The sequence below is a fragment of the Dendrobates tinctorius genome, unplaced genomic scaffold (assembly GCF_039654945.1).
Source record: "Dendrobates tinctorius isolate UK_male_01 unplaced genomic scaffold, ASM3965494v1 ptg000183l, whole genome shotgun sequence".
NCBI classification, from domain to species: Eukaryota; Metazoa; Chordata; class Amphibia; order Anura; family Dendrobatidae; genus Dendrobates; species Dendrobates tinctorius.
In genome coordinates this window covers 7,331,094-7,357,204 of record NW_027361850.1, presented here as the reverse complement: position 1 = coordinate 7,357,204, position 26,111 = coordinate 7,331,094, and the positions used below count along the sequence as shown (strand labels likewise).

At 43.4% G+C, this 26,111-nt stretch overlaps 1 protein-coding gene across 8 annotated transcripts in view; it reads left to right on the top strand.

Moving 5' to 3' along the window:
• The window catches only part of BSDC1 (BSD domain containing 1), a 68,000-nt gene extending 42,565 nt beyond the window's left edge, over positions 1 to 25,435 (top strand). For 6 of the 8 annotated variants that reach the window (XM_073551990.1, XM_073551986.1, XM_073551985.1 and 3 more), the window contains 4 exons: positions 10,333 to 10,414; positions 10,930 to 11,358; positions 13,788 to 13,885; positions 23,957 to 25,435. In XM_073551990.1, the coding sequence (XP_073408091.1) occupies positions 10,333 to 10,414; positions 10,930 to 11,358; positions 13,788 to 13,885; positions 23,957 to 23,989 (642 nt within the window). In that variant the 3' untranslated portion in view covers positions 23,990 to 25,435. The remainder of the gene's footprint in view (positions 1 to 10,332; positions 10,415 to 10,929; positions 11,359 to 13,787; positions 13,886 to 23,956) is intronic. The other 2 variants (XM_073551991.1, XM_073551987.1) reach the window with 1 other exon arrangement.
• Positions 25,436 to 26,111: the final 676 nt, after the last annotated feature.

The window sequence follows — 26,111 nt, the reverse complement described above, 5'->3', positions numbered from 1 at the left end:
CAGGAGCACCGTTTTAGGTCCTCTTCCTGCTCCATCTCACCATCCGGTCCTTCACGGCGAGATCCCTCTTCCGCATCCACCTCCCCCGAATCAGGCGAGGCGTCTCCGGATGCGATTTCAGAAGATGAGTCGGACCTAGATTCACAACAGGCCTCCAGCATGACAGATATGGTCCAGAGCCTGATTGTAGCGGTCAACCAGACCTTAGGCTTCAAGGATACCTCTATGGAACCCGCAGATCAGGAGATTTCGTTTAGACGGTCAAAGCTACCTTCTAAGGTCTTTGCCCCACACAGTGAATTTGTGGAGATACTCAAGAGGGAAAAGGAGAATCCTAACAGACGTTTTCAAAGAGGGAAGCGCCTCGGCATCCTATACCCCTTCTCCCCTGAGCTCACCTCTAACTGGACAGCTTCCCCTGCTGTGAACCACCAGTCTCCAGACTGTCCACCAACACGGTCCTCCTGATTTCTAATGCAGCGTCCCTCAAGGATTCCAATGATAGAATTATAAAATCGCTAGCAAAATCGGCCTTTGAAGTGGCGGCTTCTACGTTATGCCTGGCCTTTGCCTCTACCTGGGTCTCAAAGGCCATAGCCAGATGGGCCAAGCAGCTTCGTAAGGGCATCGTTGCGGTAGCTCCTCCGAGGGAACTAGCCGACCTTGCAGATCAGATTTCCTATGCAGGGAAATATTTGATATCTGCCTCCCTGGATGCCGCGTCCTGCGCTGCTCAGGCATCCAGCAGTTTGGTGGCCATCCGGAGGAACATTTGGCTCAAAGCTTGGCAGGCGGACCTTTCGTCAAAGAAGTCGCTTACCTGACTCCACTTTCAGGGAGACCGCTTGTTTGGCTCCATGTTGGACCAGATTATTAAGGAGGCTACTGGGGGCACAAGTTCAGACCTCACAGGCCTTCCCTAAAGCGGCAGTTCCGCTCCTTTCGGCCCTTTTGTCGTTTCGCAGCGACGGAGGATTCCTCTAGTCAGCGTAGGCCGCAGACCTACCAGGTCAGGAAAAAGGCTTACTTCAAGCCCACTCCTTCCTGGCATCCTCATAGCTCCCACGGTTCGTCCACCAGGCCCAGACCTGACAGATCTTCCTCGTCATTTCTCTGGTCCAGAGGCCAGCGTATTTCCCAGGCTTGGCGGTCACCTCCTGTTTTTTCAGGGACGTTTGGCTCGCCTCGGTGGAGGAAGCATGCTTCAGGTAGAGCACCTCAAGTCCCCGTGATCCGTTCTTCGAATCCTGTCCTCCAAAGGATCCTGCCTTGGTTCCGGGTTTCTTTGCATCCATCGCCTCCCTTATCAGTTCAGGGGTTATCGTCTCCTTCCCAAAACTAGAACGCTTCACAGGTTTCTATTCAAACCTGTTTGTTGTGCCAAAAAAGGGCAGCCTGGTTCTGTCCATTCTGGACCTGAAGTTACTGAACAAAAGGGTCCGCCTGCGACATTTCAGGATGGAGTCCCTCTTGCTCAGTAATTGCTTCCATGGACACAGGGCTGTGGAGTCGGAGTCGGTGCTCATTTTGGTGGAGTCGGTATAAAATGGACCGACTCCGACTCTTAAAATGTATAATAAATTGGGTACAGTAATTCAATGCAGAATGTGCTGAATATTTTTTCATAGGAATTTGGGAAAGTTATGAAATGTCCTATAAATGGCTGTTCTATTCCTGGTCTAAGGCTACATTCACACACAGCATTTTTCCTGCGTTTTTTGAGGATACATTTTTCAGCTGCAAAAGTAGATCAGCTTTTTAAAAAACCGCATCACCTGAAAGGTTTTTGAGCTCATAGATAATGTTTTCATTAGCAAAAGCAGATTAGAAATCTGCTCTAACTATCCATTTATTGATATCTATCTATCCATATCTTATCTGTACCAAAAAGAATGAAAGCCGGGTAGCACACAGACTAAAGCCCCCATCACGCTGCTGAGTCACACGTTTTGTGGCGCAACAGCGATCTCGCCAGCGAGATCGCTGTGTGTGACACTGGCCAGCGACCGGCCCCCCTGCCGGTTATCGCTGATCGTCCTGAAATGGCCAGGACATTTTTTTTGATCGCATCGCTGCGTGTGACAGGCGTGAGACCAGTGATCAGCGCGCTGGTTACTAAGGTAAACGCAGGGTTTCTAAGCAGCGTGCGGTGCTTAGAAACCCGATGTGTACCTTTAGTTACCAGTGCGCTGATGCAGGGAGCTGGTAACCAAGGTACACATCGGCGTTCTAAGTGGCGCGCAGTGCTTAGAAACCCGATGTGTACCTTAGTTATCAGCTCCCTGCATCGGCGCGCTGGTAACTAACGTACACAGCAACGCGCCCGCTCGGCGTCGCTGGTGCTGATCGCTGGTGAAGCTGCCTGTTTGACAGCTCACCAGTGATCATGTAGCGACTCACCAGCGATCCTGACAAGTTGATATCTTTCTCGGGATCGCTGGTGAGTCGCTATGTGTGAAGGGGCCCCAACACTCCTTTTTTTTTTTTTTTTTTTTTTTAGCACCAGTCAGGTACACCTCATAACTGCTCAAAAGGATGCCCAGTAACACCTCAACATCAATTGATAGTTGGAATAAATAGACTGCATTCATCACCACATCTTATTAAGGTGCAGGCTTTATTTTCAAGTGTAGGGGTGTGCAGTATGAGGATCTGTGCACACGTAGTTTTTTTGGGTGTGCGGATTTTGTAGAGAAAACCGCAGGTAAATCCGCAGGACAAAAGTCCTGCGGTTTATCTGCGGTTTTGCACCTCATAATGGATGAGGTGTAAAACTGCAGCGCTTCTGCACCAAACAATTGACATGCTGCGGTCTGTAAACCGCAACAAAAACGCGCAGAAAAAACCGCAGCATGTGCACAGCTTTTTTTTTATTTCCATAGGAAATAAAGGTACTGTACAACGCAGCAGAAACGCTGCGGAACCGCAGCAGAATCCGCACTGTGTGCACATACCCTGAGGCTCTGCAGCAGCTGAGGTGTGCAAGTATGAGGCTCTGCCCCCCCAGGTTTGATCCTGGCTACACCCATGGTGTGAATGTAGCCTGAGGATCTAGGCTTTGTCTTAGCTGAGATAAGTCATAGTGATATATAATAAATAATATATATATATATATATATATATATATATATATATATATATATATATATATATATATATATATATATTTTATTATATATATTATATACACACACACACACACACACACACACAAAATATATATAGAGAGTTTTATTTATTTTCATGACTATGAAAATTGTAGATTCACTCTGAAGGCATCAAAACTGTGAATTAACACATGTGGAATTATATAATTACCAAAAAAGTGTGAAACAGCTGAAAGTACTGTATGTCTTATATTCTAGGTTCTTCAAATTCTACCAGTCTATTCAGTAGGACTATCATCTGTGTATCCACCAGACTTCTGCATAACACACCTGATGGTCCCAACCCCATTTATAAGGCAAGAAATCCCACTTATTATTAAACCTGACGGGCACACCTGTGAAGTGAAAACCATTTCCTGTGACTACCTCTTGAAGCTCAAGAGAATGCCAAGAGTATGCAAAGCCGTAATCAAAGCAAAAGGTGGCTACTTTGAAGAACCTAGAATATAAGACATATTTTCAGTTGTTTCACACTTTTTTGTTAATTATATAATTCCACATGTGTTAATTCATAGTTTTGATGCCTTCAGAGTGAATCTACAATTTTTATAGTCAGGAAAATAAAGAAAACTCTTTGAATGAGGTATGTCCAAACTTTTGGTCTGTACTGTATATATGTAATCAATATTATATAGTGTATTACATATTTACAATTTAGTACAGTTTTTTTGTGTTCTAAAGTTGTATTCCAATAAATATATATTATGTTCTATCTAAATATCTTGATTATTGTATCATAAAAATGATTCAAAGTCTGATGTTCACATTGTACTACAATAAATTTTTCACTTAAATATAAGCAATATATGTGGGAGTTGGAGTCGTGGAGGGAAATTGAGGAGTCGGAGTCGCAGGTTTGGCTTACCGACTCCACAGCCCTGCATGGAGACGCAGGAATTCCTGTGCTCCATAGACATCCAAGACGCCTACCTCCACGTTCCGATTTGCCCAGCTCATCAGAGGTTCCTGAGTTTCTCAGTACAGCGGAACCACTTCCAGTTTGTCGCCCTGCCGTTCGGACTCACGACCGCTCCCAGGGTCTTCACAAAGATCATGGCGGCATTGATGGCCATTTTGAGGATCAGGGGCCTAGTGCTTATCCCGTACCTCGACGACATCCTCATCAAGGCTCTATCTCTCTCTCAGGCCCAGGAAAGTCTGTCCATCGTCCTCGACTCCCTGGCCCTGTTCCTGTGGCTAGTCCACAGGAAGAAGTCCTGCCTTGTTCCGACTCAGCGTTTTGTCTTCCTAGGCATGCTGTTCGACACCCGACAGGCGAGAGTTTTTCTCCCCAATGAGAAGAGGGCAATCCTCCAGCAGGGAGTTCATTTTCTTCAAGGCCCTCAGTTCCCTTCCTTCTTTTCAGCAATGAAGGTCCTGGGCAGAATGTTGGCAGCCTCGGATGCAATCCCCTTTGCGCAATTCCAATCTCGACTGCTTCATACTTTTGCAGTGGGCAAGTCTGTCCTATCGCTGAATCGTCCGCTTTGTCTCCCTTCCCGAGTCTAGCAGTCTCAACTGGTGGATGTCATCCCCCCTCATCCTCCAGGGCCGGTCCTTCCTTCCCGTCCATTAGCAGGTTGTAACGATTGGCGCCAGCCTTCTCGGCTGGGGGGCGGTTTTTCGCCATCTGACGGTTCTGGGGCATTGGTCGGCACAAGAGTCCTCTCTACCGTTCAACATCCTTGAAATCAGGGCCATCCTTCTGTCCCTCCGTCACTGGGAAAGGCTTCTCAGGGATCTGCCAGTCAGAATTCAGACAGACATTGCCACAGCAGAGGCATACGTCAATCACCAGAGAGGCACCAGGAGTCCCCTGTTGATGGCAGAGGTATCCTGGACCCTCCTCTGGGCAGAGGCGACGGTGCCAGCAATATCCGCAGTGCATATTCCCGGTGTGGACAACTGGGCCGCCGATTTCCTCAGCCGGGTGGGTCTCGCGGCAGGAGAGTGGTCCCTACATCAGGAGGTCTTCCGTCAGATTTGCCTTTGTTGGGGAACTCTGGATGTGGACGTCATGGTGTCCCGGCTGAACAGGAAGATCCCACGGTTCGTCTCCAGATCCCGCGCCCCTCTCGTGGTGGGCGCCGATGCTCTAGCTATTCCCTGGTCGCAACTCGTGCTTACCTACCTGTTTCCTCCTCTTCCCCTTCTTACCAGGCTGTTGAAGTTCAAAGCGGAAGGGGTGCTGGTCATTCTGATCGCATCGGATTGGCCCTGAAGGTCTTGGAAGCTCCCAGAGAGGCCAGATCTTCTGTCACAAGGACCGATCTGCCACCAGAGTTCTCAGTCACTCAATTTGATGGCGTGGCTGTTGAAACCACGATTCTGAGAGCATCAGGTTTTTCCGATCGGGTGATACGTACCATGATCCAGACTAAAAAGCCGCCGTCGTCCAGGGTCTATTATCGGACTTGGAAACCCTATTTCCGCTGGTGCGAGTCCAATGACATTCCGCTGATTACTTTGTCGCTCCCTTCCATTTTGGCCTTTCTACAGGCGGGACTTGATGCTGGCCTTGCCCTTAGCTCTCTAAACGGTCAGGTGTCTGCCCTCTCCATCCTCTTTCAAAAGTCCTTAACCTCCTGTTCTCAAGTTAGAACTCTCCTTCAAGGAGTGGCGCATACAGTTCCCGTGTACCAGAATCCCGTGGAACCCTGGGACCTCAATCTTGTTCTGGAGGTCATGAGGGGTTCTCCCTCTGACCCCTCAGAGAGGTCTCACTATCCATTCTGTCCTGGAACGTGGTGTTTCTTGTAGCTGTCACCTCCATCAGACGCGTCTCAGAGTTGGCGGCTCTTTCCTGTCGCCCCCCCTTCTTGGTTCTTCACCAGCATAAGGTGGTGTTGCGGCCCCCGCCTTCTTTCCTTCCCAAAGTGGTATCCACTTTTCACTTGAATGAGGATATTGTACTGCCTTCCTTCTGTCCTGCTCCGACTCATTCTCTGGAGCGTTCATTAAACAGGCTAGATCTGGTCAGGGCGGTGAGAATCTATCTGGCTAGGACTGCTTCCTTTAGGAAGATGGATCTCCTATTCATCATTCCAGATGGTGTGCGAAGAGGCCTGTCGGCCTCCAAGGCTACGATTGCCCGCTGGATTAGAACTATAATTTTGGAGGCTTACCGGGTTGAGGACAGAGTACCCCCCCCTGGGATTAAGGCTCACTCTACTTGGGCAGTGGGAGCTTCCTGGGCGGTACACCATGGGGCATCCGCCCTACAACTTTTGCAAAGCAGCAACCTGGTCTTCCATCCACACGTTTGGCAAATTTTACAAGGTCCACACTTATGCTTTGGTGGACGTCAGCCTAGGCACAAGGATCTTGCAGGCGGCAGTGATGAGTTCTCTGACCTGAACAGAGTTTTTTCTGCTGTTTTCCCTCCCCAGGGACTGCTTTGGGACGTCCCATGGTTCCTGTGTCCCCCAATGAAGCGATAGAGAAAGCAGGATTTTTGGTTGCTCACCATAAAATCTGTTTCTTGGAGCCTTCATTGGGGGACACAGCACCCTCCCATGTTTTTTGACTTCCAGGCTGAGGGTCATATCGCCAGACCACAGAACAACCCCTGTGACCACTCCTCCACCTGTGCCGATTCCCCCCCCCCCCCCCGGTAAGCTGAATTAAGACGGACCCCCATTTGACACATTTTAACTCCCATCCCAGGCTGGTGCGGTGGCCTCCGGGAAATCCCATCCCAGGCTGGTGCGGCGGAGCTCCGCCGGCATTTTGTGACAAGTGCTCTGTGGTGCGGAGGGGCTCCGCTGAGATCTCAATCTGAGCATGCGCCGGCCCTGGCGGCCATTTTCCCGGAGGCCTCCGCATCGCAGCAATGGATCTACAGGGGCCTCCGGGCTTTCACAAAATGCCGGCGGAGCCCCCCGCACCACCACCGCACCAGCCTGAGAAGGGAGGCTGCATCACCCTGCAGTGTCCGACCGGGACCGCCGCCACAGTATTTGTAAATATATTCCGACTATAAGATGCACCCCCATTTTCCACCAAAATTTTTTGGGAAAAAAAGTTGGTCTTATAGCCCGAAAAATACGGTATATAGCAGGATCTAAAAGAATGCAAGGCGTCCTCACAGCAAAGAAACTACAAGCGTATGACTACGAGGTAAAAAACAAAACAAACATCCAGCAGAAGTTAACACAGATTATGATAGAATCATGAAACTGACTAAACACAGACGGGCACAAAGGTTCTGAGTGGTTAAGCGAATAGTAGCACTTACTAGTCATGTAATTACTAAGTAATACACATGATTGGTAATTAATCAAAAGTGTCACAAGTAAGTTACAAATCGCCCACCATACAACATAACGGTTAAAAAATCTCTCCCACCAACGTTTTCCTCCTCTTAATATACTGAAATCAACATTATATACCACTGTGTACTTACAATTGCTCATTTTCCCTTTCTACTCAGCTAATTCTTCTCTTCTCTATTAGGTCTATGACATCACATGATTAAAAAATGATGAGCTGAATCCTTCTAAGTTCTGTGTGGAAACTAGAGGTCAATTTTCCCTGTATGACTAATCAGTCTCTGCTAATGTCTCTGGCAGCGGGAGGAGTGGAGTAGTTGGGTCAGGAGTTGAAAACGGGACTGATAAATGCAGGGACAAAAGACTTTGTTTCTACATAGAGCAGAGAAATGAGAAGAATTAGTTGGGTAGAAAGGCAAAAGGACCATTTGTAAGTGCACAGGGCTGTGTAATATGATGCCCACAATATATTTAGAGGATTACAATTTTGATGGGAGAGCTTGTTTAAAGACGTATCTAACACCACTGGCATTGCAGAACAAGAAGGGAACAAATGTCATTAAAAAGCATGTCACCGACATCAGCTGAGTATGGCTGCCTCAAATGTAATGACTGAGCTCAACCAATGTCTGCACAACATGATTATGGATTCCAAATGGAATGCACTAAAAAATATCTAAATCGCCCTCCTAGCTATTGAACTTTTTATGGCAGATTGAAATAATCTAATCTAATCTAATATAAAAAGAGATGTTGCCTAGCACATAAGTGGCAACATACCGCATATAAAGAACATACAGTACCAATGAACATCCCAAGATTTACCATTTGATTTTTTAGTAAAAAATATAATACAAAAACAACAGATGTTTATAGATTATCAAATTAGCATAACCACCTCCTGTGGGCCACTACCCGCTTATATGAGCAGTACTTGGCACAATAGAGTTGAATCACTGTGTACAGACAAAGGCAGCATCCTATTCATGTAACAATCTACCCAGGTCACTGCTATAGAATTGAGGATAATGTCTCATTTGCATGTAGCTGAAAAGTGGGGCTCTGGAGTTGGTTACTCGTGGGCCCTTGGCAGTCCAGTCCAACACTTGTCTTACTAAGTTATAAAATTAAAGCGCTCGTATAAGCAGATACTCAGGGGTCCAGGTCAGCCTCTTTGCTTCTCAAAAATTAAAAAAAAAAAAAAAAGTGGAGGTTGGGGAGGTTTTGGTCAACCCTCAACCTGCACCCACACCAATTGTATGGCTTTAGCTTTGGTGACAGCTAGATGTAACGTTTGAATGGGACTGCAAAGCTCCGTTCAATATGTAGTGGCCGACCGGGTGCTACAGATGATCCCCATTATTTGGAACAGGAGCTGAAGTGCAGTAATCGGCAGTGCCCACTGCACATGAAACACAGTTGCACAGTGCACCTCTATTCAGTCTTAACATTCAACTGCTACTGAAATTGCTGATTGGTGGAGGTGCCTGTTATTGGAGCCCCATCGATCTGATATTAATAACCTATTTTAACCCCTTCACCCCCGGTGAGGTTTTTTTCCCCTCCCCTTCTCCCAAGAGCTAAAACTTTTTATAATTCCAAAATAACACGTGCATAGCCACAACAGCCGGACCCTGAACCTGTGATTTGTATTGAAGTGTCTAGTGAGCGGGTGCAAAGATCTTAAAGAAAGGGGAGCAGGGTCGGTTGTGTCATTGCCTATGATAGGTGGATCCTGTGTTATCAGCTGTGTATAGAGGTGTTACCTATCATTGTAAACCTGCCTCTGATGATAAAAAGCCTTACTGAATATTTTGCAACGGGACAGAATTGGTGGATATAAAACCCACCAGTGACCACTGTAAAAATTTCAAGATTACTAATTTATTTTTTGTTAAGATTGTGATCTGGAAAAGAAAAATACATTTAACACAAAAACCTGATTTAAACACTAGGTAATTTTCTGATTATATTTTCCCTTTAACTAAAGCTGGAGTCACACATAGCAACTTACCAGCGATCCCGACAACGATACCAACGTGTCAAGATCGCTGGTAAGTCACTATGTGATCGCTGGTGAGCTGTCAGACAGACCGCTTCACCAGCGATCAGCACAGCGATGCCGAGCGCCCGGCATCTCTGTGTTCGTTAGCGCTGATGCCATGTTCATGTCAAAAATAGAATTAAAATAAAAAATATTGTTATTCTCACCTTTCAGCGTCCCGCGCAGCCTTCCTGCCTCTCTCCACGCTCTGGTCCCAGTAATACTTTGCGAGAATTACCGCGATGACGTCCGTTCTCACGGGATCGCAAAGTCTCGCGGTCATTCTTGCAAAGGATTACTGGGACTGGGAGCGTGGAGAGAGGCGGGAAGACTGTGCGGGACGCCGGAAGGTGAGAATAACAATATATTTTTTTTTTTTTTTTTTATTATTATTATTTTACAGCTGATCGCTGGTCTCCCGCCTGTCACACGCAGCGATGCGTACTGGCCAGCGGGAGATCAGCGACGAAAGAAATGTCCAGAGGTTTCTTGCAGCGATCAGCAATACCGGCAGGGGGGCCGCTCGCTAATCGCTGTCACACACAGCGATCTCGCTGTTGTGTCACAAAAGTTGTGACTCAGCAGTGATCTCGCTAGCGAGATTGCTATGTGTGACGGGGCCTTAACAGTTATTTGAAGCAGACTACTCAGAGATCACAAAGACCAGACCACATCTGCATAGTTTTCATTCAGATTTGATGAACCCATGATATTTCATTCTTTAGTTGATTCAATACTCTTCCACTAACTTAAGAACTATGTCTTGTGGACGTTGTAATAGGCTAGGATCTTGTTTCACTGTATCGCCTTCATTTGTATGTATCAGACTTGACAATGGGTTTGTTTTTAGGAAGAAGCTCGGAGAGATGCTCTGAAACAGAGAGCAGAGCAGAGTGTTCATTTGGAAGATCCAAGATGGGAAGAGGAAGAAGGTGAGCACATTTCTCATCTACCCTATTAATCAATTTGGTAATTTATCGAAAGCCCGCTGTGTTGGCCTTTTTACTCAATTTGAGTTGATACCCCAAAAGAAGAAACCATGCAAGCCATATAAAATCAGCCTCCAATTTTAATTTTAATATGTACAGGCAAAACAGTTTAAGAACATATAAAAAGATTGAAACACCACAGGTAGTGAAAAATCGGAGGTCAACTGCCAAGGAGTTAAACCATAATAAGTATAGGACATGGGTAACAAAGACCAATGTTTTTTTTAATCTATAATAGTAGGAATAGTATAGAAATTGATTTAACCGAGGGCTGTGGCCTCTTCATGGTCATGATTGGTAGGAGTCTTAGCATTATGGTCATCAATAGTCCTAAAATTAAGGCACATGTCATCACAGGATAGGAATAACTCTTTAACGATATTGTTAAACAAATGGACTGACTGTGAATATTCGCTTTAAGCATATGAAAGCTTAAATATATTTTGAATTTATCCCAGAAGAATTTGTTGGAGCAGGCTCACCTCGTAGCGCTAGCTATGAAAAGAATTTAAGGATATTGCCTTCTGCAATTCCAACTCTAAATGTGGAAACCAGTTCTGAGGAGCCAGAACAACATGGCAAAGAAACTGTCTGCATCACAAGTCCTTCAGAGAGCAGTGAAAGTATCTCCCCCATCACTCAGATTGACAATCCAGCTTACCACGATCTCACAACTCAAGATGAAGACTCGGCCTGTCCATCTGCAGTCATTGAAGAGTTACTGGAAGACAAACCAAATAAGCAATATCCTCCAAACTCTGACGATCAAGGGGCCAAAGCAAACACACAGAATGCAGTTCGTAAGGATGAACCCGCTTCGGATCTTCGTGTGTTTGAGCTTAACAGTGACAGTGGAAAATCCACACCTTCTAACAATGGCCAGAAAGGTATGAACCCTACCGGAATCTGCCATAGTTTTTGTATACATTGAAAATTAGTGTGTTATGCTGGTGTCACTTATTAACTGAATGAACTATCCAGTCAGATAAAATAATACCTAAAGTTTTTTCCTCCACATACATCTTCCTGTCCACCTTTGTAGAATTGAGTGGGTTGGCAAAATCTGGTGACCCAACCTCTGCATGTTTGCCTCATGACTGTGCTGACTTATGATAAAGGGGGTTTTCCCACAAAGTACATTTTAATTACTAGATCTTATAATAAAAATAATTTCCACAATTGGATGTGTTAAAAAAAAAAAAAAAGTTCCTGTTTTGATATAATCTTATAAATTTGTCCCTGCATACTGTGTAATGACCGTGTCTGCCCGTGCATGGAACATTGTCTGATCATACCGCAGCTCCTGGGCAGGGGGGGGAGCGAGAGAGACTATACAGACAGGACACTATGAGATCGGTGTTGAGTCTTTCTGTGAAGTAAAACATCAGAAAATGTTTTACCTCACAGAAATCAGCAGCTATGATCCCATATTGTCCTGTTGGTATATTCTCTTTTGTGTCCTCCCCTGCCCAAGATCTGTGGTATGATTAGAACATTGTCCTGCACAGTTGGGACACAGCCATTACACAGTACATACATTATAAAATAATCTCAGCACAGAAACATTTTATTTAGGCTGTGTGCCCACGTAGCGTTTTTGTAAGCGTTTCCACAGCGTGTGTGCCCAGAAAACGCGTGTCAAAAAACGCGTCAAAAACGCGCGGCTTTTTTGCCAAAAATGCGCAAGAATCGCGCGTAAAAAAAGACACGTGTTTTCTGGGAAGGGGATGCTTTTCCTGAGCGTTTTAAAACGCTACCGTGGGCACATAGCCTTAAACACATTCAATTGTGGGACTTATTTTTATTCCAAGATCTGTTGAGTAATGTGTACTTTGCTGGAAAAACCCTTTAGGCTATGTGCCCACATAGCGATTTTTAAGCGTTTTTGCCGCGATTTTCGGCGCGAAAACGTTTAAAAATCGTGTACAGAAAGCCCCCCATGCATTCCTATGGCATTCCGCACATGCTGTGATAATGCTGCGCTTTTTTACGCGGCGGAATCGCATCGCGGAAAAAATCGCAGCATGGTCATTCTTTTGTGCGGAATCACAAAGAATTGCCGCGATTCCGCACCCATAGGAATGCATGAGAATCGCTTACTTCCCGCATGTGGCTATGCCCACCATGCGGGAAGTTAAGCGTCTCATGTGCGGTTGGTACCCACGGTGTGGAGGAGAGGAGACTGTCCTCCAGGCCCTGGGTACCATACCCCTGTAAAAAAAAGAATAAAAAAAATAAAAAATCGGGGTATATTTAGCTTCCGGCGTCCCGCGCTGCATTCCCGGCCTCAGCGTTCCCAGTAATGCCTTGCGGCAAGGTCCTGTGATGACGTAGTCTCGCGTGACTCTAGCGGTCTCGTGAGATTGCTATAGCAACGCGAGACTACGTCATCACAGGTCTCGCAAGGCATTACTGGGAACGCTGAGGCCGGGAATGCAGCGCGGGACGCCGGAAGGTAAATATACCCCGATTTTTTTATTTTTTTTTAGCATTTTAACATTCTATCTTTTACTATTGATGCCGCATAGGCGGCCTCAATAGTAAAAACCTGGTCACACTTGTCAAACACTGTTTGACGAGTGTGACCAACCTGTCAATCACATTCCAAGCGATGCTTCAAATCGCTTGGAAAGTACTTGAATATCGCACGCGAAAATCGCGGTAAAATCGCAGTGAAATCGCGCGGAAAAAAACGCGATTTCTGGGAAGGAGTCCGGTTTTTGGTGTGCATTTTAACACGCACTGTGGGCACACATAGCCTTAAGGCTGTGTGCCCATGTTGCCTTTTTTAAGCATTTCCGCAGCGCTTTTAGACAAGCGTTTCTGCTGCGGAAATGCTTAAGAAAAGCATCTAATGTAATAGAATGGAAAACGCACATGTTGTGCTAATGATGCGTTTTTTTCCGCTGTGGAAACAGCGGAAAAAAACGCAGCATGTTCATTAATTGTGCAGAATCGCATGCGATTCCGCATACATTCAATTGTATTGCAAAAAAGCATAGGAAAAGGCATGTCAAAACGCTTGACAATCACGTCAAAAGTGCGTGTCAAAAAGCGCATGCGTTTTCCCTGGCAAGGGCATGCGTTTCTGCTCAGGAAAAAAAACGCTTGAAAAACGCTACGTGGGCACATAGCCTAAGTGTCAGCACTGTCAAGAGGAAGTTCTCAGACTAGTCACTTACAATATATTACCACTGACACCATACGAATGCAAAAAATGGTGGTGCAGGCCTGATTGATTAGAAAGTGCCAGTTCAACTATACAGTTGCCCTAATGGTTCTATGGTTGATGTAATTTGGAATTTTCTTTTTGCAGGGTCAAGTACAGATGTCAGTGAAGACTGGGAGAAAGACTTCGACATGACAGAAGAGGAAGTACAGCTGGCCTTATCCCGCGTGGAGGTATCGGGAGAGGTGAGCTTTTGAAGTCAGGCTGACTTTATTTGAATAACAAGAAGAACCCTGAAATAGAATAATTAAAGCATCAAGGGAACCATAAACATTAATTTTATTGAAATAAACACACTATTACAACATGTACAAGCAGAGTATCGCTACCAAGAGCAGGGAAAAAATGAGGGGTCCACAGTTAATTATACAGCCATAAGATGTGTGTACACACCAAAAAGAATTTGGTTTTGCAACGTATTTAGCCCTGTATAGTATGCATGAGCTGAACTGGTCTAGATTAATGGGATTTTAATCAAACCTATTTTGTGGTATGTGTATATTGGGCGAGTGAAGAAAGCTCTAGCCTGAATTGAATCAGGACCTGATTAACAACCCATATAGCGCAGTGCAGGGTGGTGTCCTCATGTGAGGGAGTTAATGTCAGGGCATAAAGTGCATATGGCCGAGCATATTGCTCCAGCTTGTTTTTGTTATCATGGCCACATTTATGCATTTGACATTTTTATTTTACCATACTCGTCTCACTGCATATACACTCACCCAATCTCCCCTCCCCTTTCCTCATTCACGGCCCCTCACCTTTTCATGCTCTTTCCGATATACATTGATATATATACAATTATTCAATAGACCCCATTCTATTACACATTCAGCTGTTCACACAGGCATCTTATTGACTTATTTACTCCTGGTCTTTTTAGAGTTGGGCACCCACATACCGTATGTCTTTGACACATAAGTACAACTATGCACTAGGCATCAATATTTCATTTGCCTTGTAGGCACAACAGTGTACACCCATTTTGCATACTTTTAGCACATGAATTATGTTTTTTATTTTTATTTCATTCTTGCTATTATGTTTTTTTTATTAGTTTCCATTTTTTTATTCCTACGTAACACATAATACATTTGATCCTTTTTTTATCATTTACATCCTTGTTTATCCTTATAATAAGTAAATCTCTCTTCTCTAGCCATGACTACTGGTAGGTGGTACATGTAGTAATTCTCTGTTTCATTAATGGAATTCTGTATGTATACACTATCTTAATACACAATAGCCAGCGCAGCCACTCACAAATTCATTAAATTCTTAAAAGTCATGATTAGGAGTACACACATAACTTCGCCAGCTCCTGAGTTTCAAATGCATCACCTTAGGTAATGTGCACACGCTCATTCCTAAACCTTCCCGATGCACTCAGCTGGGTTCGTAGACGATTCCAGCTGCATAGCAGCAGCGAGTCGCTTGCATTCCACAGGAGCAGGAGGAAGTATCCCCTATAGGGGTGAGCCCAAGTCTACACATGCGCTGACCTTACCTCACGAACAGACAGCACATGTACAGCACCATGGAATCAGTGGTGCTATATAAATAATAATATACACATGCATGCATACATACCGTACATACACACCACCCTGCACTTCGCTACATGGGTTGTTGATCAGGTCTGCTCCTGATTCACTTCAGGCTGCAGCTTTCTTCACTCACCCATTTGAACGTTTCAGTTCTGACCTATTACAAATCTTCATTTGGGAAATTTTGTGCTTGACTTTTAACTGAACGTTGTTTTATACCTGCTAAGTATTCTGATGTTTATGTGTATACATATCCTTACATTAATTTAATGAAATGTGGTTTTTGTAATTATCCAGAAAAATTGCATGAACCCCCTCATACACACCTTTTTTTTACAGGTTACTATTTTTTTAAATGGCTTTATTTTCCGTTTTTTAATCAGAATGAAAGTATTATTGATAGCAACTGTTAGTCTAAGGGCCCCGTCACACATAGCGACTCACCAGCGATCCCGACAACGATATGAACTTGTCAGAATCGCTGGTGTGTCGCTACATGATCGCTGGTGAGCTGCCAAACAGGCAGATCTGACCAGCGATCAGCACCAGCGACGACGAGCGCGCGCGTCGCTGTGTACCTTAGATACCAGCGCGCTGGTGCAGGGAGCTGGTAACCAAGGTAAACAGCGGGTTTCTAAGCGCCACTCGGCACTTAGAAACCTGCTGTTTACCTTGGTTACCAGCTCCCTGCACCAGCGCGCTGGTATCCAAGGTACACAGAGGGTTTCTAAGCGGCGCTTAGAAACCCGCTGTTTACCTTGGATACGAGCTGGGAGCTCGCTTATCGCTGGTCTCCCGCCTACCACATGCAGCGATGCGTGCTGGCCAGCGGGAGACCAACAATTAAAAAAAAGTCCAGGGCATTCGAGCACGGTCAGTGATACCGGCAGGGGGGCCGGTCGCTGATAGGTGTCACACACAGCGATCTTGCTGGTGAGATCGCTGTTGCGTCACAAAACTTGTGTGACTCAGCAGCGTTCTCGCTAGCGAGATCGCTGTGTGTGACGGGGGCTTAAGTATCATCGATGTCCAGTGAAGCCAGTTCAATATCTGACTTTAGATCAATATAATCTAGTTGTATAGAATGAATTAACTATGGAATCCTATCCATAGATAGAATCATACCGGTCCCCATGTACATCGCCTCTCACCCGAAATATCACCTTATGTCAACATATGTTACTCAATATACAGAAGTCTTTGCTGGGAATTCTGTTTGGCAGTGTCTGCTATTACTAACCACCATACCCATACCTTATCAGATTTATACGCACATCTCCTATTCATATAGAGGTCTTTTATATACTGTAGTATTATTGATTAATTGCAGCCAGTTGAGCATACAGGGAACTTTTATGGATTTCCATGCCATTATAATTATTTTTCTAGTACAGAAAAACAAACCTAAAGAGTCTATTATCGGATGCTTCACTAAGTTCATCTATAATACCCAGCAGGCACACTTGGCACATTTTAGGGTCCAACACCCTGGGGAATTCAAAGTGTTCCTGAAGAAACAGAAATACCGTAGTTCAGACCAGAATGGAAGAATATATGGACAGGACCACATTGAGTGAAGAAAAGAGCCCACCTCTGCTATACAATGAAAACATCAATTATCCAGATCCACCTCTAACCTTCTCAACCTTTCCAGGGTATACTAAACTGTGTTTAGTAATTTTGTCTGGATCAAACAGTCCCTAGCACTCACACAGATTACCATTTAAATGCTCTTTCATCAAGGCAGTCCCATTTATCCCCTTCCCGACCAATGACGCCACATAGGCGTCATGAAAGTCGGTGCCAATCCGACCAGTGACGCCTGTTTTGCGTCATGAATTAATTGTCCTCCTGCGGGTCGGGTGACCAGGGTCACGGAAAGGTCACCTGACCCGCAGTGACAGAAGGCATTGTACTTCACCACGGGGGGGGGTGGCTTAGCCCCCCCATGGCTACGATCGCTCTGATTGGCTGTTTCACTTTCAACAGCCAATCAGAGCGATAGTAATATTTCACCAATGATTTTTGGTGAAATATTACAATCCAGCCATGGCCGATGCTGGAGACCGTGATCCGACCCCCCCCCACCTACTGACAGCGGCGATCGGCCATCGCCACTGACTAACGGCGGCCATCGGCCTCCGCCATCAGTATTTGCTCCCCCTCTGCTTCCCCCTGCTTCCTCCTGTGTTCCGACACCCCCCCCCCCCCCAGAGCCCGCCCCCCCCTCCCGGTGTCCCGCTACCTCCCGGTGTCCCAACGTCTTCTGTCCATGGGCGCCGCCATCTTTAAAATGGCGGGCGCATGTGCAGTGCGTCCGCGGATCTGCCAGCCGGCAGATTCCTTCATTTTACAGGTACATTTTGATCACTGTGATAAACTATCACAGTGATCAAAATAAAACAAAAAAGTAAATAAAGCCCCCCTTTATCACCCCCATAGGTAGGAACACATAATAAAATAAAGAAAATATATTTTATTTTTCCTTTAGGGTTAGAATTAGGGTTAGGGTTAGGGCTAGTGTTGCAATTAGGGTTAGGGCTAGGGTTGCAATTAGGGTTATGGATAGGGTTGCAGTTAGGGATGCAGTTAGGGTTGCAATTAGGGTTAGGGTTGCAATTAGGGTTAGAATTAGGTTTAGGGTTGTAATTAGGGGTTATGGTTGGAATTAGGGTTAGGGTTGGAATTAGGGTTAAGATTAGGGTTAGGCTTGTGGTTAGGGTTAGGGATGTGTTTGTTTTAGGGTTAAGTTAGAATTGAGAGGCATTCCACTATTTAGGCACACCAGGGGGGTCTCCAAACGCGACCTGGCGCCACCATTGATACCAGCCAATTTTGAGTGCAAAAAAGTCAAACAGTGTTCCCTCCGTTCCGAGCCCCAACATGTATCCAAACAGTGGTTTACTGTAACATATGTGGTATCAGCGTACTCAGGAAAAATTGCACAACAACTTTGGGGGTCTAATTTCTCCTGTCGCCCTTGGGGAAAATAAAAAATTGGAGGCTAAAAAAATATTTGTGGAAAAAAAAAATGATTTTTTATTTTCACGGCTCTGCTTTATAAACTTCTGTGAAGCACTTGGGGGTTCAAAGAGCTCACCACACATCTAGATAAGCTCCTTAGGGGGTCTAGTTTCCCAAACTGTGTCACTTGTGGGAGGTTTCCACTGTTTAGGCACATCAGGGGCTCTGCAAACGCAACATGGTGTCCGATCTTAACTCCAGCCAATTCTGCGTTGAAAAAGTCAAACGGCGCTCTTTCCCTTCCGAGCTCTACCGTGCACACAAACAGGTTTACCCCCACATATGGGGTATCAGCCTACTCAGGACAAATTTCACAACAACTTTTGGGGTCCAATTCCTTTTGCTGCCCTTGGTAAAATAAAAAATTGAGGGCAAAAAGATCATTTTTGTGAAAAAAAAATGATTTTTTATTTTTACGGCTCTACGTTATAAACTTCTGTGAAGCACTTGGGGGTTCAAAGTGCTCACCACATATCTAGATAAGCTCCTTGGGGGGTCTAGTTTCCTAAATGGTGTCACTTGTGGGGGGTTTCCACTGTTTAGGCACATCAGGGGTTCTGCAAACGTAACATGGTGTCCGATCTCAATTCCAGCCAATTCTGCGTTGAAAAGTCAAACGGTGCTCTTTCCCTTCCAAGCTCTACCGTGCACCCAAATGGAGGTTTACCCCCACATATGGGGTATCAGCCTACTCCGGACAAATTGCACAACAACTTTTGGGGTCCAATTCCTCTTGCTGCCCTTGGTAAAATAAAAAAAGGGGCAAAATGTTAATTTTTGTGAAAAAAAAATATGATTTTTTTATTTTTACGGCTCTACGTTATAAACTTCTGTGAAGCACTTGGGGGTTCAAAATGCTTACCACACATCTAGAGAAGTTCCTTGGGGGGGCCTAGTTTCCAAAATGGGGTCACTTGTGGGGGGTTTCTACTGTTTAGGCACATCAGGGGCTCTGCAAACGTAACATGACGCCCGCAGTCCATTCCATTAAGTCAACATTTCAAAACGTCACTACTTCCCTTCCGAGCCCCAATGTGTTCCCAAACAGTGATTCATCCCCACATATGGGGTACCAGCGTACTCATGACAAACTGGACAACAATTTTTAGGGTCCAATTTTTCCTGTTACCCTTGTGAAAATAAAAAATTGCGGGCTAAAAAAATCATTTCTTGAGGAAAAAAATTATTTTTTATTTTCACGGCTAGGCGTTCTAAACTTCTGTGAAGTCCTTGGGGGTTGAAAGTGCTCACCACACATCTAGATAAGTTCCTTGGGGGGTCTTGTTTCCAAAATGGGGTCACTTGTGGGGGTACTCTTTCGTTTAGGCACACAGGGCCTCTCCAAACACGACATGGTGTCCGCTAACTATTGGAGCTAATTTTCCATTCAAAAGTCAAATGGCGCTCCTTCCCTTCTGGGCCCTGCCGTGCGCCCACACAGTGGTTTATGACCACATATGAGGTATCTGTGTACTCAGGAGAAATTACCCAACAAATTTTAGGATCCATTTTATCCTGTTACCCATGTGAAAATGAAGAAATTGAGGCTAAAAGAAAATTTTTGTTAAAAAAAAAGTACTTTTTTTTTACGGATCAATTTGTGAAGCACCTGAGGGCTCAAAGTGATAACTATGCATCTAGATAAGTTCCTTGGGGGGTCTAGTTTCCAAAATGGGGACACTTGTGGGGGAGCTCCAATGTTTAGGCTCACAGGGGCTCTCCAAATGCGACATGGCAACCGCTAACGATTGGAGCTAATTTTCCATTCAAAAAGTCAAATGGTGCTCCTTCTCTTCTGAGCCCTGCCGTGGTTTATGACCACATATGAGGTATCGGTGTACTCAGGAGAAATTGCCCAACAAATTTTATGATCCTTTTTATCCTGTTGCCCACGTGAAAATGAATAAATTGATGCTAAAAAAAATTTTTGCTGGAAAAATTAAAATGTCCATTTTTTCCTTCCACGTTCGTTGCTTTAGTTCCTGTGAAGCACCTGAAGGGTTAATAATCTTCTTGATTGTAGTTTTGAGTAGCTTGAGGGGTGCAGTTTTTAGAATTGTGTCACTTTTGGGTATTTTCTGCCATATAGACCCCTCAAAGTGACTTCAAATGTGAGGTGGTCCCTAAAAAAAAAATGATTTTGTAAATTTTGTTGTAAAAATGAGAAATCGCTGGTCAACTTTTAACCCTTATAACTTCCTAACAAAAAAAAAATGTTTCCAAAATTGTGTTGATGTAAAGTAGACATGTGAGAAATGTTATTTATTAACTATTTTGTGTCACTTAACTCTCTGGTTTAACAGAATAAAAATTCAAAATTTGAAAATTACGAAATTTGCAAAATTTTCGCCAAATTTCCATTTTTTTCACAAATAAACGCAAAAATTATCGACCTAAATTTACCACTATCATGAAGCCCAATATGTCATGAAAAAACAGTCTCGGAATCGCTAGGATGCGTTGAAGCGTTCCTGAGTTATTACCTCATAAAAGGGACACTGGTCAGAATTGCAAAAAATGGCCAGGTCATTAAGGTCAAAATAGGCTTGGTCATGAAGGGGTTAAAAAAAAAAAAGTGATACATTTTTAGACATGGGTCTGGTTTCTCCAACCCTAAACGATTGTCTGTTATTCCTGTGGAATCTTAATTTCCCCTGCAGCGGTTTCTATCCAAACGAATAGCCAGTCATGTAATGCATTACAAAGCGGCCCCCTGTACTGCCTCATAAAGGGGGATCCCTAGAGGTGGTGGCTTCTGAGTGGCAATAGGACCTAATGCTGCATTTGTAAAGGACTTAAAAAATGTGCACATTTGTACTTATATTTTGTTGTTTTTCAGCAAATGGAAATATTCTTATTTATGTCCAAATGTTTAGAGTTTGCTACAAATGTATCTTGTGCATGCAAACTTCTGTGAGCTAAATCTAGTGGAGTCTTAGGCGGTTATATTTTCTGTAAATGTTCCACTGACCGCGAGCAAAAATCTTTAACAATTCACCATTTAAGTATCAGAGGAGTAAAGACCCTAAAACTGTGGTTACACGTTGGGGCCAGTATGCGTTGCGGCAAAAAACTGCACATTGGACACAATGTGAACAATGCCAAATAGAGGTATACCAATTAGCAAAAGGAGGAGAGAGACCAGAGTTTTTGGGCTAAAAATTACATATTTATTAATTACACTTAATAGTAAACCATTGAAGTATATCAGAAGAAAAAAAAGACAGACTTGTGACAAGGTAACAAAGCAGTATATACACCTAAAGCAGCAATTAAACAGGTGTGTAGGGGTGAGTACATACTGTATATTACATATAACACAGTGGTCATAAACCCAAATGCAAGCATCTAGCCCGGAATAACCACAATGAAAGCAGAGCTCATAACCCTAGTGCTGGTGTATACTGCAAGCGTTACCACAGAAAACTGACGTGCCCAACACGCGTCTCATGTGTTTTAGTACATTGCTTTTTCAAGGGGTTCCATGTAATTAATAAGTGCTTTTCAGCCTAGAAACTTTGGTCTTTCTCCTCCTTTTGCTATGGTATTGGTAGCGGCTAATTTATTGTTTTCTGTGAATTTTTAGATCCAGCTATCTACGCGTATATGGCTAAATTCACACTATAAACAATGTACATGGTAAATTTGATTGTTCTAAGTATACTGATTAGGACTGCCATTCCCACTAAACAGCCCCCAATGTGTCAACCATTGCATATTTGGGGTCATTTCTCACATCCTGTGACTTCTGTCTCTGAATTGTAGGGATCACAAAAAATTTTTTTTTTATTTTTTAAGAGTATCCACCATTTCAATTATTTTCCCTAAGAGTAGTACAAGCGTGATGAGAAACATTATACCTTATTACAGTAAGATGCGTCTTTATTCATTCATCAGACTGTCTTCCTCCTATAATCCCCCTCACTATTCTGGACCTTTTAGTAGCTTTTTTTTTCTGTTGGACACTTTTTTTTTTTTTTCTTTTCATGATGACTAGTTTTATGACAGTTTACTATATTATAATGATTAGTGATTTAAGAGTGTGCATATATTTGTCATTATTTTTTTGCAAATAGTCTTTATTAAAAGTCTGTTAGTCTTTTGTGCCTACAGCCACAATTAAATCTTTGTATCTTCATTGTAGCAGGCTACCAACAAACCCTGTGTGCTTTGTTCTTGCAGCAATACTCTCTGACGTGTCCTTAATTCTTACAGGGGTTACCCAGTCTTCTAAAGATAGTCTTCAGTCACTCAGAGAGTGAGAACGGGTGCTCTTCTGCCCGCAACTATGCAATTTTTATACTTCCGGACATGTTCTGACTATACTTGCTCGGCCTCATTCAGTACACTTGTATTGAGTAAGGCCGAGCACGTCTAGTCAGCATGTGACCACGTGTATGCAGACCACATACTGACTGCCTGCGCTCACTGACAATACTGGAGAATCCTGACCTCGAGCGGTGCGCACCCTGTAAGGATTCAATCTCATAGTGACTGCTTTCTTCAGAAGACCAGACAAGCCCTTTATAGGAGCACTCCCATGTTTATATTTTTTTTATTAAATGTGTATGTAATGTAGTGTGAGTGTATTAGTATACTCGCCTACCGCCACTCTTTCCGGAATCCAGCGCCATTTTGATCTGCTTCTCAGTGCCGTCACCACAATTCAGACTATCGGTCTCACTTTATACTCTATTATGTCAGAGTCTCCCTTACAATGAAAACATATGGGGTCTCCTTCTGACACTTCATATGCTTACACTGTAAAAGCCATTTCCGGGTCACACAGAGTGTAGGGTGACCCAAGGCAATCGGCAGAGTGGTGACCTTGCACAGAAGAGGAGAGCGGACACCGGTGACGGCATCAGTAGGCGAGTATATTAATACACTCACCACTACACTACATACATATACACATTTGATTACACAATATATATATGGGAGTGCTTATACCAATGAAGTAGAGGATAGATGAAAGGAGGTATGACACAGGAACATACACTACATCAGGGTTTGCAACCAGAAATTTTAACAAGCCCATAAAACCAAAATACCAGTCAGTCTGTAAGAAATAGGGGACTTTTTCCAGTTCTTGTGCTTTCACATTTTTCTCTTAAAGGCTGGTGGTGCTTATTCAGGTTTTTGGGAATGAAATGATCATAATTTTCCATCTCGGTGAATGCTGATATTTAGTTTACATTGCTATACTGAGCTATAGACCACTATTTCTTATCTTAATCATTCACTATTGTTTTCCAACTTATCTGAAAATCATGGACAGCCAACAATTTATACAGACAAGTTCTTCGCAGAAAAAAAAAAAAAGAAAATTGTATTTTCACTTGAGTATTTAATAAAATGTTTTCAAATGTGGATATTTGATTTGGTATAAATATATAAAACTTATTGTCTGTTAATTTCTAGCCAATGTAACATGGCCGTAAAATAGACTGTGATCATTTTCATGTTACACTAATTTTGATATATCCCTTTAGCATAATTATAGAAACCTCCCTAATCTCACTATTTTCCTGTGGTCATGTGATTTATGTGATCACTAGGACTAATAAAGGCTTAGTTATTGCCTCAATTTTATATACAGTGCCCATTGAGGGATGCTCACGTTCATGCCAGATTTATTATTCTGTATCAGTGTGGTTAATTTTCTCTTGTCCATATTTTCAGCTTGAGGATGAAGACTGGGAAAACTGGGAATAACTAATAGAAAAGAGATCTCTGCTTCTTCACCTGGACACTACATGACGAGCTGACAGCTTTCTCCTCCATCTGCCAGACATCCATCATGCTCCTCTAATCTGTACTGGGCGACCCATCGTGTATACAGGAGAGATGAATGCATTTGTGTGCATCGGTGGCAGGGTTTTAAGGAATAGTTGAATATCTTGTCTTAAGCGTGCCCTTTCTCTGCAGGACCTTTGCCTTTACGTTTGATTAAAAGGCAGTGTCTCAATCCTGTTGACATTTCTTGCTATCTGGAGGCAATGCATGTGGATGTGATGTTCCTTGGCAGGACTGCTTAGTAGTTGCTTTTTTTGTGTTGTTAAATGCCTGAATAGATTTGCATTCTGATTTGGGAACATGACATTGGAATAAAATGAACTGATCAATATAGTAAAAAAAAAAAAACACCTAATTTGCTCATTTTTGGGCAAAGTGGATAAATTGCTTATGCAAAGCATAAAGCTGAATTCACCGTACAGAATGCTTGATTCATATAAGACTAGGTTACCTAACCTGCCAGCCTTTACACCTTCTACGGTACCTAATGTGAGGCTTTTCCTATATATTAATATTTCAGACAACTATCGACTCACATTGTTTCTAGGTTCGAATGAAACTATCAAAACACAATCTGACATTGCCAAAAGGATCGGAAGACTCTCCTCTACACTGCTAAATGGCCATTACTGTGTGGTTAAAGTGGCTGTCCAATAGTGGCCAATCCCTTGTTTAATCGCTGCAGGGACCCAATTAAAGCAAACAGGATACTCCCCTCCCACAGTTCCATATCGGCACCATTATTCCTTACTGGTCATGTGACATTGTTGCGTCACGTGATCGTCACAGCCAATTAGTGGCTGCAGCCTTTACTATTCCGTCAGTGAGAACATCAGCTCAGAATATTTGTTGAGCTGAAACCAATCGGTGGCCACTGATTGGCTGCAGCGGTTATGTGACATCACAGCAACCGTGGGGGAAGTACATATCCATTGTTTTTAAATAGGACTCTGAAGTGATAAAGCAAGGGTTGTCCAGCATCGGGCAAGCCCAATTATGCAGTAATATGTTTGGGTTCATATTTTTCTGTGGGGACCAGATTCTAATTTGTACAGGCCCTTGTTATATTAGCCTTTCTTATCCTTTCATCCTGCTATCCAGTCGTTTGTGCAATATATATTTCCTATTTATTACAGCAGAAAGGTGGAGGAGGGCAACATTTTAGGGGAAAATCTCACAAAGAAATTTCACATCTGCTTTTTGGTCTTTTTTTTTTTTTTTTTCCACTGAAACTTCTACCAGACTTTAATTTAGAGGTTAAGACTGAAATGGGTGGATGAGTTACTCTTTACACTTACTGCATAGAAATCCAACAAAAAAGCTCCTTTATTTTATAGTAAATAAAGTACGTTAAGCAACCCTCTACTTCTTCTGATTGTATTTTTTTTTTAGGAAATGTTGCATCAAATTTACTTTTGGAGTCAGACCTCAATGGGCTTTTTGCTTCTGATGGGTTAGAACGAAATGACTGAACACCCCTCTTAGCAGAGAGTAGGAGACGTATCTCAGGATACTGTATCACAAAGAAATTAATATTAAATCAGGGTTTGTTTTTTAAGAAAAATGTGTTAAACCTTAAAAAACACCTTTCACACTGATCATAAGGGGAATTACCACAATATGCTGATACTTTCTATTGATATAGTTTCCTTGTCAGCTTTGCTGTATATCCTGGGATAGTATGAGCAGAGTCATTTAATTACTGAGAGATAATGTGTGAGGATGTATAAAAAGGGGGATTTTTTTTTCTTTTACAGACTTAAATCTAATTAATTGAAAACAAAAAAAATCAATGAATTGTTTTTTAATGTATACCTTTTCCCACTTTTCCAAAATTTTCCAAAATTAACTCTGGGATGCTAGAACACTTCTTTATGCAGCATGGTAATTTATCCCTAAATTGACATTCACAATTTCAACAAAACAGGCTAATTTTCTAGGGTGCAAAGAAATGATGTCTTATTTCTCCTATTTCTTGATCTCAGTTATTCCCTTCTGGATCCGGCACATGCCTTACTGAGCCCAGCAAATGCCTGCTGAG